The 14954-nt window shown below is 41.3% G+C and overlaps 2 protein-coding genes across 2 annotated transcripts in view; both read right to left on the bottom strand.

Moving 5' to 3' along the window:
• The window catches only part of ranbp9 (RAN binding protein 9), a 44271-nt gene extending 39449 nt beyond the window's left edge, over positions 1-4822 (bottom strand). The window contains exon 1 of the mRNA XM_080439319.1: positions 3872-4822. Within this exon, the coding sequence (XP_080295445.1) occupies positions 3872-4100 (229 nt within the window). The 5' untranslated portion in view covers positions 4101-4822. The remainder of the gene's footprint in view (positions 1-3871) is intronic.
• Positions 1-14954, bottom strand: part of LOC308093112 (tubulin alpha-1B chain-like) — a gene marked incomplete at its 5' end in the record, with an annotated part of 213967 nt that overhangs the window by 68173 nt on the left and 130840 nt on the right. The gene's annotated exons all lie outside the window — the stretch shown is intronic.

Below are 14954 nucleotides of genomic sequence, written 5' to 3'. Positions count from 1 at the left end.
TGAAAAGTAACAGTTTTGGACGTTTTCACCCGACAGAGACGATAAGCTGTTTGGCATTGACAGAGATGCTTTGGTGATTTTTTTTTCCATGTGAGCAACCCACATACTCAGCTGTGCTGCTCATCCCACAAATGCAAGGTCCTTACAAATGGGGCACCATTTAAAAAGGGAAATGAACAGGCTTTTCAATGGTATAAACGTTACTGCCAAGAAACATAATCGACCAAACATCACTTTCTCCAAAAATAAAAGTGACAATATTTTATTTAACCACATGAACCCTTGCCTCCCTACTCTGGACAGGTCATAATAGGTGAATAGTCGCAAGAAATAGGCCATCACTGAAAGTGGCAAACCGAAACGACTGTTTGCTGAAAGAGATTTGGTAGAAGGAAAAAAAAAGGAGGACCAAATAGAGACCCCTGGGGACGGGACACTGGTCAATGAAGTATATGGGTTTTAAAGTGGTTAATTCATCAGGCGTATCCATTATCCATGGACCCTTTTCACAGCTGACATTTTGACGTGTAAACGCAGCTGAAGGTAATAACGTTAATTGTGGCTACTTTTCATTTTGGTTTCTGTCTCGCAGCATGAAGTTAACTGTATGTACAGAAGCTGTCCATGCTGGCACACAGTAACACCTAAAGGAAACACACCCGCAATTCATGTTGTTAGCTTCAGCTGTGTTCACCTGTCAAATGTCTGCTGTGAAAATGGTCTCATGAAACAAAAAGGATTTTTTTTTTAAGCGCACCGCGGCAAGTGTTACATTTTAAAATTCACCAGCAGCGACTTTGACTCTTTCTAAACGGGGAATTTCATTATGACAACAGAATAGGATATGCAAATGATGGATCATGGATGGCTGGTACTGTTGCTGGAGTAGATTTACCAGCCACAGGCCGAGATTTATTTTAATAGCATTTAGCATAGACTGGTGTTAAAAACTCCAGAATAACAGAGATTTAGTTATCAAACGTGTGTTCAATTGTTACAATTGTCATTGGACTTAAACAGGAACGAGACATGAATCTCAGCCCCTCTCGCGTCCGTTTTGAAAACCTGTTGTTCAACAACCCCATTTCTCATTTTATCTGTGACAAAATGGCTGCTACACAAATACAGTAGCCAGCTTGAGGACACTGACATCCTGCTTTAAATACCTATGAGAGAGATCCATGGCGGTCTGTAACAAAGACCACATTAACTGATGTGTTCTTTATTCCATCTGACCCTTTTGGCAGGTAACCGACCATCAGATAAGCCTGAGATACACTTCGGTTGCGCGCACAAGAAATAGACGATCTTCAAGTGCTTGCCTTTTGAGCTTGTAGATCGGCCATTTCCAGTGCGCGACACTGGCACGCTACCCACAGAGTATAAATCATTCATTAGAGTCTGTTCAACCGTTTCCTGTTTTGATCACAGCTCTTGTTGTGATGTAAAAATTATTTGAAAATCATATATTTATTAAGCATACATGTTTGGAAACTTGCCAACTAATATTTAACAAACTAGGATTTGGTGTAGTCTGGTACATATCGTTTACAGACGGGACCGACCACGGGGAGGGGGGGGTGGGCGAGGGGTCCCCAGCTAAATGAGGAACAGCTTAAACACTTAAGCCTGATTTGAAAATTATTTGCAAATAGCCGGTCTACAAGCTCACAAGACAACGTGTCACATCAGGACACATTTTGAGCTTGTAGATGGAAAAATGTTGACACAACTTGACAAATCTTCTCTTATGGGGGGGAGGGGGCTAGTCTGTGGCAAACTATTTTCAGAGGGTGGGGCTAAACTACTCATTAAGTAGGGGGTCCTTGACACACAAAGATTGAGAACTACTGATAAACAATATTTACAGTATATGGGCTAAATTATGCTAATTAGCGATTATGAGTGGAATGATATTTCAGCTTGTGACGGACTGTGTTGTCAAAATGTCACGCATAATGCGAGGGACTGTGAAAATGTCAAATGACAGCTGTATCTGGCTTATGCTACTTTGCTCACAGCATCAGTCCATCTCAGTGGTTCTCAAAGTGGGGTCCCGGGACCTCCAGGGGTCCTTGAAAGGGTTCCCGGGAGGTCCCCTCCCCGCCAGGAAAAATTTGTTAATACGGCATCAAAACAAGTTTAACCACTTTAACCCTCAGCTCTTTGAAAATAGCTGATCGACAAGCTTACAACGCATCGCAAGCTTGTAATTCAGCCATTTTCACCAACAAACAAAAAAATCTGCAATTTTTGGTAGGAAAATATTGTTTTTTTTAATTTTTTTTAATACATTTGAACAGCACAAATCTTGTACGGGGGACCCTGGGCAAAATACATTTCCAAATACATGGGGCCCTTGACATGACATGAAAAAGTTTGTCTAGCACACATGACAAGATTCAGCTGCATTTGTTCTTCAGACAGAACATTTTCAAGAGCCCAAAAAACTGTAGAAGAACACACCCAGGAAACAGAGTCACACCTAATAACCCCCCTCCCTTTTTTGTAGCCTTTTCTGGGTAGGCCTGCATCAAAAAACAACCCTAGTCTAACCTGAATGTCAAAGAGAAGGAGGGAAAAAAGGCACTTGATAGGAAAGGGAAAAGCTCAGTAGCAGAGAGAACCGGCTATACTGTTAACACTAATTACTGTTGTTGGGAAGCCAGCCACCTCTGTTAAACTGAACTCTAGCTCTACATGACATTTCCTGTTATCTGGTTACAATCTTAACTAACAACACAGGCTGTCAACACTTGCAGGTTGCTGGGGACAGCTTATGACAGTGTGACTTGTCAAAAATGGCATTCTAGACCAGCTTTAGCTGCACTTTATTTCATGGTCATTGTGTGTTGAAATGTCACAATAATTATTATGACAGTTGAGCTAATGTATTAGCAACCACGTAAGCTCGATGACATCAGATCAGTAATGCTTGGCAGGGTGGATCAGACGGTTAGAGAGCTACTGGGTCAGTTCTTTGGATGCCAGCTGCTGGGTTGCGTTTTTTTTGCAAGATGTCCTCTGTCTTGTTGTTGTGTTGAGGGCTTGCTAGCTTTAGCCCTACTTTGTTTTTAGCCACAATGGCAGCTGGGGCTAGCATGCGTTACGCCGAAATCGGTGACCCCGTCGAATGTTGTCCCCGCAGTGTTGTTTACCAAGTAGATCTCAGGTAAACTGGTTGTTTTCCCAATTCCCATCATAATCAACGCTGTGGAAAATGTCTAAAACATCTTCAAAAGACAACATCTAGGTGTGGAATTATTAACCTTATAAATAATTGATTTGACATCAAATATATCTAATTTGTAATAAAATAATGAGTTCACGCATCTGTATGTGATCATTTCTAACATGTGCCATTTACAATTTCACCAAAATACGAATGATTGTTGTTCCATATTATTATGATTCTTTGTATTCAAAAGAATTAGAGCAGTGGTTCTCAAAGTTAGGGTCCAGGGACTCTCGGGGGTCCTTGAGTGGGGTTCTAAATTGACCCGTACAAGTCTGTCTCGACAGTGTACAAATCCATTTGTACACTGTCAAGAGTTAGGGTTAGGGTTAGGGGAGCATAGATATCTATGAAGGGGAGACCTTGAAAAGGAGAAGAGTTAGAGATGCGCTGAACTAGAGCATTCACCACGGGTAACAACATTCGACGGGTCACCAACTTCCCCGTGGCAGCTGCGGGGCTAACGTTAGCCACAGCTAGCCGAGCTAGAAGAACATTTAGCCTCCACTATGTTTTGAAGGAGGAGGAGGGGATAACAAAAAAAAAAGTGTTTATATCCAATTTATCGGTCGTGTTTCGAGCTGTAAAAAGTCAAGCTCGGAAAAAAAACACGACAAGAGAAATCCCCCAAAATACCTTTGTAGTGCACGCGCAGGTTGTTCTGCGACAGGCCGATGTAGCTGAACTTGTCCTTGGGGCTCCAGGAGCGCGGCAGCGGCGTCTCGTTCAGCTCGTCCACGGCCGGGTAGAGCCGCCGCAGCCTCCGGTTGAGCTCCTTCTCCTGCTCGTTGAGCTGGGAGTCTCCGTGCTGGACCACCACCGACATGAGGAAGCCGCAGGAACCCCCCGATGACTGGCCCGACATCCGGCTCCCCTTATAATAAGAGTCCCTGGCCGACCACCCAAGTTTAGTTTAATACAAATAATAAATATAAAACAAAAACAAACTGGCTTGAGCAACAAGCCAGAGCCCACCCAACAGGGACCCGTATATAGAGTTAGCAACGCAGCTAGCTCGCTAGCTAAGCTAAGGCTGAGCTAACTGGCTAGGTAGCCACAGCTGGGTTAGCCCTCCGGACCCGTCGGGATAAGAGTTAGCAACGCAGCTAGCTCACTAGCTAAGGCTAAGCTAACTAGGCTAGGTAGCCACAGCTAGTTAGCCCTCCGTACCCCGTCAGGGTGAGAGTTAGCAACGCTAGCTAGCTAAGGCTAAGCTCACTGGCTAGGTAGCCACAGCTAGTTAGCCCTCCGGACCGTCAGAATAAGAGTTAGCAACGCAGATAGCTAGCTAAGGCTAAGCTAACTAGGCTAGGTAGCCACAACAGCTAGTTAGCCCCCCCTCCCCTCCCCTCCCCTCCCCTCCTCCGACTAGCTAACGTGGCTAACGGCTATAGAACGGGCTCGGTTGACACATTAAGCTGGTGACAACAACACAAAGCCACGGATCTATTCCAAAGCCGCCGTTCTTACGACTAAACAGGCTTTGTGAAGGGGGTTGAGAGAGCGGACGTTGTTGTTGAGACTGCTGGACGGTTTGGGGGACCACGGTGCGGACCACCACCACCAGGGAGACACAGCAGTGAAGCAGCAGACTAAACACACTGAAGTATTCCGTGCTTAGCCTCGATCTTTTGTTTGTTGTCTGAGGCTCTATCCTCCGATCCGATTGGCTCACTGCAGCGATCCTGTCACTTCCTACAGGAATAGAATGGACCCTCTATGGTCAGATGCAGATAGTGTATGTGTGTGTGTGTGTGTGTGTGTGTGTGTGTGTGTGTGTATATGTGTATATGTGTGTGTGTATATATATATATATATATATATACATATATATGTGTATATATATATATATATATATATATATATATATATATACATATACATATACATATACATATATATATATATATATATATATATATATATATATATATATACATATATATGTGTGTGTGTGTGTGTGTGTGTATATGTTTATATATTTATAATATATATATATATATATATGTGTGTATGTGTATATTTATAATATATATCATATATATAGATATATATAGAAATATATAGATATATATATTTGGCCGCGGACCCCCATCTGAAAATAGGCCTATGTTGTGCCAGGGAGCCCCAGAAGATTTGTGTTAAAGATTTTCACGTTTTTTTGAAAAATAGCAGCTCCGCTCATAGCGTGGCCAGGGCCCCTGGGACCCCACTCTGAGAACCAATGCACTAGTATATAGGCTACTATTATAGAATATTGGGGGGGGGGAGTTTTCAAGGTAGCAGATACATTCAGATTAAAGTGCATTCAATATAATAAAGACATTAGTTACAGTGGAAGAACAGAAGGAAGCATAAAGGCTTATTCAGAGTCCTTTATTTATTAAAGACTGTATGTGACATTGCTCTGTGTTTACGTAACAACATTTCTGTTTTCCAATCATTTCTCTCTATACCAGCAGTATATCAGCCACTGGAGTAGTGTGGTGATGTTTACCTGCACAAACACGCTGCCCTGTCGCTGTGTTTTCACTGTTTGTTTTTGTAGACGCACTAGACGGACATCTTTTGGGCAACCAAAACAAACAGTGAAAACACCAAAATACAGCGATAGTGTGTGATAGCGGTGTGTTTCTGCAGGTAAACACCACACTACTCCAGTAGCTGATGACTGTAGTCAAAAGAACACCTAGAAAAAAGTGCAAGTGATTCTACATGGACAGAAGGGTTTTACTATTTGTATTTCCATCATGGATTTGGAGTTCATCATCAGATTTAATCAGAGATGATCAAATCAATCTCACTGCTCAGCAGTAGTTGGCCAGACATGGCAATGACAAACATAAAGGTAGCCTACTGCCAAAAGACTTAGTGAATTATTATACAGATGGGAACATTGATTAGAGATAATATCGACAGTTGAAACCATAATTATTATCAATATCATCATCACCACCATCATGCTGGAGTAACCCTGCCTCCGCCACATGTTTTCCAGCGGTGGAAAGCACTAAGCACATTTCCTCAAGTATTTTGAGGTTGTTGTATTTTGAAGAACTAATCCGTGGGAAGCTCTTATCGCCAACAGTCACTCTGATATCCTCCAGTAGCTCCACCGTGGCATCAACAGCTTGGTTAGCTGCTATATGGTGGAGGTAGCCATGACAGGACGAGATGGTATCCTTATTGATGCCCCCAATTGGGTCCTGTCGGCTGGTCTGATCAAATGTGCCACCATGGCTACATTTACCTGAGAGGGTGAGAAAAGCAACTACCAGACCAAGATGCGGGTGACGCCGTTCCTCTGTACCATGCCCATGGAGCTGGACGATGGCTGGAATCAGATTCACAGCAGCCACAGCCACAACCTCTCCCCATGGCTGAAGAGCAGGTTAAACTTTGTCTACTTATTCTAATTTGTATTACTATTTTTGTTATTTTAATTTGTAATAGTGGGCTCAATCTCTTGAGAAGAGCTCAATTGTTATGTTCATTAAGTATTATTTATTTTCCTCCTAAAAACTTTGGCACACTCTAGCTACGTCATACTTTCACCTAGTCATCACTTTGGGGAAAAGAGACTTTTAGATTTTTTTGAAAACACATATTTTGTGACATTCAATTTTTTAAACTTCTTATTTTATAACTTCTGGGTTATATTTGGGGCAACGCTCGCCGTAACAACACACCGACTTATGAGAGACGAGCTCACACTGTTTCTCCAGGAACAGTACCTGTTTAGTTGTAACTAATCTTTTATTCGTGGGTTCCATCTCTTGGGTGAGCCCCAGATATGTTACTGCCACTATTCTTTATTGTAACTTTATTTTACCTTGTTTTTATCCTCAGTTTTGGCATGCTCTAGCTCTGCCATACTTTCACCTAGTCGTTTTGTTCAGAATTCAAAATGTTAATCTCCTTTGGGGATAGCCGGGTATTTTTGGGCGGTGCAACCGCCCCTATATGTGAGGTTTGGACATCGACATTCGCTGCACTGTGATTGGCCACCATTGTACCCCCCTACACCCCTAACCCCTACTCATTCAATGCAAATCACTGGCCACCATTGTACCCCCCTAACCCTGCACCGTGATTGGCCACCATTGTACACCCCTAACCCCTACACATTCAATGCTAGCTGTAATATGATTGGCTGACTTTATTGGCTGACTCTATTCAGGACTTTGATTGGCTAGTGAAACACATGACACATGTGCATAGCCCTATAAATAGGACCATGCACTTAAAAAAAACACATTTATGGGTTTTTTTTCACTTAAAAAAAACACATTTATGGGTTTTTGGGCGGTGAAACCGCCCCTATATGTGAGGTTTGGATATTTGCACCCCCCAATCCTGTGCTGTGATTGGCCACCAGTGTACCCCCCTAACCCTGCACCGTGATTGGCCAATCACAGTCTATTCAGGACTGTGATTGGCTAGTGAAACATGACACATGTGCATAGCCCTATAAATAGGACTATGCACTTAAAAAAAACACATTCATGGTTTTTTTTAAAAAAACACAACACATGTGCATAGCCCTATAAATAGGACCATGCACTTAAAAAAAACACATTTATGGGTTTTTTTTCACTTAAAAAAAACACATTTATGGGTTTTTGGGCGGTGAAACCGCCCCTATATGTGAGGTTTGGATATTTGCACCCCCCAATCCTGTGCTGTGATTGGCCACCAGTGTACCCCCCTAACCCTGCACCGTGATTGGCCAATCACAGTCTATTCAGGACTGTGATTGGCTAGTGAAACATGACACATGTGCATAGCCCTATAAATAGGACTATGCACTTAAAAAAAACACATTCATGGTTTTTTTAAAAAAAACACATTCATGGTTTTTTTTAAGTTAGGGGTGTACAATTTAAGTTAGGGGTGTACAAAAAACACATTCATGGTTTTTTTTAAGTTAGGGGTGTACAATGGTTGGTCCACAATATTACTTTTCTTTAAGTGAACTTCCATCACTGTGATGACCACTGTGACCACACCGCCCACTTCACACTGGGTGTGATTTTTTTAAGTGAATCACCCATTGTGGACCAACCATTGTTTATTTATTGTTTATTGTTAAGAAATAGCACCCCCCAATCCTGCGCTGTGATTGGCCACCAGTGTACCCCCCTAACCCTGCACCGTGATTGGCCAATCACAGTCTATTCAGGACTGTGATTTGCTAGTGAAACATGACACATGTGCATAGCCCTATAAATAGGACTATGCACTTTTAAAAAAACACATTTATGTTTTTTTTTTTAAGTTAGGGGTGTACAATGGTTGGTCCACAATATAACTTTTCTTTAAGTGAACTTCCATCACTGTGATGACCACTGTGACCACACCGCCCACTTCACACTGGGTGTGATTTTTTTAAGTGAATCACCCATTGTGGACCAACCATTGTTTATTTATTGTTTATTGTTAATAAATAGCACCACCCACTTCAGAAATATAACTTTTCTTTAAGTGAACTTCCATCACTGTGATGACCACTGTGACCACACCGCCCACTTCACACTGGGTGTGATTTTTTACATTATTTTACACTTTTTAAACTTTTTAATTTAGGCTGTGATCTGGGTCATGTTTGCCACAGTATGTCCACCACAGTAAAGCACCAACTTGTGAGAGTCATTCCATGTCAGACATCAAGAGATCAAGCCCACATTTAGACCGGGAGCCAGGCCCAGCCCTCAGGATGTTCTCTGCAAAAAAAAATCTCTATTATTTCCTGTTAGCATATACCTTGGGCAATCACAAGTTCATACTGACCACCCCCAACTCGGGCCGTTTGGTCTCAGAGGAAAATACTCCAGAAATTATGTTAATGGGAAAATTAATTTACTAAAATTACATAAATTGTCTTACACATATGAAATTCGGCATGGAGTATCCTGATACATAGGGGTAAGTAGAAATAGGATTCTGGTGCTTGCTACCATTGTATTTTTAAATATGACCTACAACATCCCCAGAAACACACAAAAAAATACTGTCCGCTTGACAAATAACAACAAAGATGATTATTTTTCAGCACTTTATGGTGAATATCACTGCCTCACTTGAATAGAAAACTTCCCATGTCCCTAAGCTATCTTGAAAATTACTCTTTCTGTAGCCAAAATTCTGCACTATACCTCAAATCGGAGAAAATTGAATATTCAGTCATAGTAGAGGCCCTAGAAGGGGTCCACTCGCAACTGCTTTTTTTTCCTAGTTTGGATTTTTGGCATCGACAGGACCTCTAATATAGGGATTTTGATCCAAAGTGTGTTTTTTTCAATGTTTTAATACCCCTATGAGACCCACGGGATTGCTGGCGGGAACACTGGCGAGACTGTCTTTCGGAGACTGTAGCACACTCAAATTTAGACGTAGCCCAAAGATAGAGATACCATTTGATTCTAGACAACCGCAAGTTTCCAATGGGACCAACCTTGTCATCGACATTCTTGTGAGGGAAAAACGGCCATCACCATTTTCCCTTCAGCTGTCACCTCAATATATGTGAATGGAAATCGGTTACATGGATACCTAGAAGCCTCCCCTGTACAGAGTAGACATGCCAAATTTATGCCAATCTCATGCAGTTTTGGGCAAGAACCATGCAGTTTTTGCATGCAGTATGATTATGTAATTTCCGCCTATGGTAAAAAGGAGACCACTTTATTGTATCTATAGCTGTATGAGACCACTTTACTGTATCTATAGCTGTATGAGACCACTGTACTGTATCTATAGCTGTATGATGCACTACAGTGGTACTATGCAAGTGCTTACAATGCACAGTTTAATTTTGACTTTTACTTTCCTTTCCATTTTTGTTACTTACTTCCAATGAGCAGGTTGGTGCCTTGCATGGTTTCCACCACCATTAGTGTATGAATGTGTGTGTAAAAGGGTGACATTTTGTTGGCAACAATCTTCAAGCTCCAATTCAACTCTAATAGTGTGTATTGGTCAACATCCACCCCCACACCCCATACCCCCCTCTCTCTCTCTCTCTCTCTCTCTCTCTCTCTCTCTCTCTCACACACACACACACACACACACACACACACACACACACACACACACATACACACACACACACACACACACACACACACACACACACACACACACACACACACACACAGCTAATCTACAAGCTCACTGGAGCCAGGGGGGAGCACCCCACACCCATCACTCCCGCCCCCTATACCCCTCCATCCCCTTACTACCATCAGCTATGCAAGCAGGTGTGTAACTGATGACAATTAGTAGAACTAGATGTGATCTAGGCCCGATCCGAGGTTGGTCCAGACAGCACTGGCCTAGTCACTCTGCACACACGTCATGGGAAGTCCGGCCCCTCTGGCCTCTCCTCTCCTCCCTCCCCGCCTTGCTTTGCGGCCCTAACCAACCTCCCAACCTCCCAACCTCGGTCATTAGGCCGCCTGTACTGTGGGTAACCATGGCCATCATGAGGCAGTCGAGTGTTGTCACAGAAGTCTTTAGGGAAGCTGTTACCATGCAGGGGCTGTTGAGTTTGCCGTAATTGTGATAAAGAGGTCAAACTTCCTGTATATGGTTGCTATGGCAACCTGCCATATCAGGCTGAGGGTCTGATAGGCAAATCAGAGAATCAATCAAGCCGAGAGTCTGATCACAGATCGAGGTGGGGTAAGATGCCTAAAACATAGCCATAGCTCTGATCAACAGTCTGTGGCAAGTTTCGGGGCAAATGGAGTGATCCTGTGTTTGCTTACCCCGAACGAACTTTCTGAGCTTTTGTCTATAGTAGTAAGATAGTAAGATAAGATGATAACAGGTGCTCCCGATCTGATCAACCGGAGGCACGTCTACACCCACACACAACACAAAGACAGAGATACAGAGTCAAACTGAATTTGTACTTTTTATAACTACAGTTTTTTTCGCTTTAAAGCGAGCCCACATTGTTTCTTAAGGAACAATATTTTCTAGTTATACTTATCGTCTCTGTTGGGTGGAAACCTAATGTGTACAAAACTGTTACTTTTCAGGATTAAGATTCAAAAGCATCAAAAGTAGCAGATCGACAAGCTCAAAATGCATCGCTTCACGCCACATTTCGAGCTTGTAGATCTGCTACTTTTGATGCTTTTGTGTGACGCTGTAGTATGATCAAGTAGGGCGTAAATTTATGAAAAAACAAAAAGTTTAAATATGGAGATACAGTAAGAGGTTTGTGCCTGACAGCAACAATATATTTTTTCTTGGGGCAGCTATAGCTTAGTGGGTAGTAGTGGGTAGCCGTCTGGTGATCAGAAGGTCACCGGTTCACCTCCCGGTCCCGGTCTATGTATCGAAGTTCAAGTGTTACTGAGCAAGACACTAACACCTACAGTAAACTGCTCCCCTTGATCAGTGACCATGACCATCTGAGCAACCAACAGCTGCAATCAATCTTTCTGGGTGGGAATAAAGTTTATTGCCAATACTTTTGGACTTTTCCCTGTAGCATAGTATTTCTACAGTACATTGTGGTATTGTTAGTTTACTTAAGTAACACATATTTTACCACTGATGTTTCCCAATATGAATGTTCAACTTGCATTGTTTTCAGTGGTGGAAAAAGTACTCACATTTCTTACTTAAGTAAAAGTATCAATACTGCAATGTAGAAATACTCTGTTACAAGTAAAAGTCCGGAATTCAAAATGGACTTGAGTAAAATTGTCATCATAATGTACTTAGAGTACCAAAAGTAAAAGTACTCATTAGGAAAATAGCAGATCTACAAGCTCACAATGCGTCGCACCGCAACGCATTGTGAGCATGTAGATCGGCTATTTTCAAATGGCCGAAATTAATATAGGGCAATTATCAAAATCTACAAAGTAACTATTAACTAAAGTTTTCAAATAATTGTAGTGGAGTAAAAGTACAATATCTGCCTCTTGGAAATACCCCAGTAAAGTAAAAATTCCTCAAAAGGGTACTTAAGTACAGTACTTGATGAGTACATGTACTTAGCTACTACTTCACACCACTGATTGTTTTGGCCTGTCTCTTTCCAAACACAGTGGTGGGACCTGTGTGCACTCTCATGTGGAAATGTTGCTGGTTGCATCACAGAAAAGGAATCTGAGCTGATGTGAGACGTTGTCCCTCTAGGGAAGGACTGCTTAGTCCAACACTGTGTCCTCTCACCAAAATGCACATGTTTCAGATGGCAGCGGGCCTACAAGTGTTTTCATTCAGTCTGACTTATGCTTGAAGTGTTTGTTTTAAGCTACTTGTTGTAGCAGGTGGGTGGAGTCATCTACATCTGGGACATTCCAATTGCAGATAATAGAAGAAGCACATGAGAGCTCTTCCAAACTGACCAGTGGTGTAAAGTAACTATAAGTACATTTACTCAAGTACTGTACTTAAGTACAATTTTGAGGTACTTTTAAAATCTAGTGTGCCATTCCCGACCTATGATTGGCTGATGGCATCCAGTTCTCTGTCCATTCCATTGGTCCGTGGCTCTCCAGCATGGTGGGCCAATCAAAGAGCACCTTCAGCTACCATGTGGTCGATTGGTGGGGACATCTCAAGTTAATGTGGACCAATCATGACTTGTCTCATCCTCCATATAAGCTGACTGTTGTTCATGTGTAGAAAAAAAGACTCTCTCTCTTTGCATCTAGGTATGTCCAGGTTTGGACATGCTGTTTCTCTCAGGTCCAGGTTTGGACATGCTGTTTCTCTCAGGTCCAGGTTTGGACATCCTATTTCTCTCAGACCATGTTTGACCTTATGACAAGGGTAGGCAAGGTAAGCTTGGGGAGGCTACATTCTGCACACATGTAGGGTACCTATATGCTGTTTAGAAACACTAGTAAGAGGGTATATGCCAATTCTGTATTTTGTTAGTTTATTTAGTATAGTAAGTTAAGTTAGGTTTATTTTGGGTTATTTCTGTATTAGATTAGTTAGGTAAGCTTTAATACTCTGAGTTAGTTTAGAAGGTTTTTTGTCATCACTGGCACTGCCCTGCCTCCCTATGTCTTGGTCCTTTCTGAAACATCCATTATCTTGTCAAATCACCTTAATGTAAATAAATCACTTTTCTTGGCACCATACCACCGTGTTTTGTTACTCCCTGTGCCCTAGACTCATAACAGGGTCGTAACACTTTACTGGAGTATTTCTAATTACTTTTACTTTTACTCCACTACATCTCAGAGGCAAATATTGTACTTTTACTCCACTACAATTATTTGAAAACTTTAGTTATACGAGTTACTTTGCAGATATAAATGATTACGTTATAAAACATACATTAACCACTTTATTTGAAAATAGCCGGTCTACAAGCTCACAACGCATCGCGACGTTTGGTGAGCTTGAAGATCTGCCATTTTCAAACATTTTAGTACTTTTACTTGTGGTACTTTAAGTACATTTTGATGACAATACTTTGGTACTTTTACTCAAGTAAATTTTGAATTCCAGACTTTTACTTGTAACAGAGTAGGCTACTTCTACATTGCAGTATTGATACTTTTACTTTAATAAAACATGTGAGTACTTTTCCCACCAGGCCACCACTGAAACTGACTTTTGACAAACCTCTGGCATTTGGTGTCTAACGTGTGACTTATATCAGTGGTTCTCAAACTTGTTTCATGTCAAGGACCCCCAAATAATGTGTGTATTTGGCCACGAACCCACATGTGCAAATGTTTTGTGCCAGGGTCCCCCAGATTTGTGTCAACAACTTAAGAACATTTCCAAACACTTTCAAGATTTTTCAAAAATGTTCAAAAATAGCAGAGCTCAGCAACCTCACAGCACGGCGTCCCCAGACCCAACTTTGAGAGCCACTGACTTACATAACGTATACAACTTATGTATAACTTATAACCCCATGGAAGTATTCTAAATTGACTTTCAAATGTTTGCCTGTGTTTATCAAAAAACTCTGAAACCTATTATTATCTACTATTATCTTCTATCCCTCTGTTGCTTCAAGTAGATACAAAATAAACGCAATTATTGAGAAATAATAGTTTGGCTTAGGTCATGGTCAGAAAATAAACCTTAATAACGCTTCAATTACAAAACTTTGGAAGGCTACAGGTTGATGATTGTTATTAAATCAGGCCAGGTTCTGTAAGACATATTTGGAAAGTAACTTAAGTATATTTACTCATGTACTGTAAGTACTATTTTGAGGTACTTTTACTCGTTTCTTGATACTGTACTTTATACTTCTACTCCACTAAGTCTCAGAGGCAAATGTTGTACTTTTTACTCCACTACAATTATTTCAAAACTTTAGTTATTGCATAGCAACTAACTAATAATTTCCAGATTTAGATGATTAATAATTAATCAAAAACCTTCCTACATTTTTCAAAAATAGCAGATCTACAAGCACACGTGTTGTGAGCTTGTTGTAGATGACTAAAATAGGGCTTAATGATGAATACTTAGTCCTATAACATGATATAAATGTATCATTCTGAAATGGGCATTCTGCCTAATGAGAATTTGACTTTTACGACTTTAAGTATATTTTGATGCAAATACTTCTGTACTTTGACTTAAGATTTAAGGATATCCTACTATCCTACAGGATTTTGACTTGTAACAAAGTATATTTTTTACACTGTTGGATTGCTACTTTTGCTTAGCCTAAGTCCAAAATATGAGTACTTCCTGCACCACTGCCATTCCATGC

The sequence above is a fragment of the Gymnoscopelus braueri genome (assembly GCF_963280865.1).
Source record: "Gymnoscopelus braueri genome assembly, chromosome: 10".
Classification (NCBI taxonomy): Eukaryota; Metazoa; Chordata; class Actinopteri; order Myctophiformes; family Myctophidae; genus Gymnoscopelus; species Gymnoscopelus braueri.
This window is presented reverse-complemented; position numbering and strand designations above follow the sequence as displayed.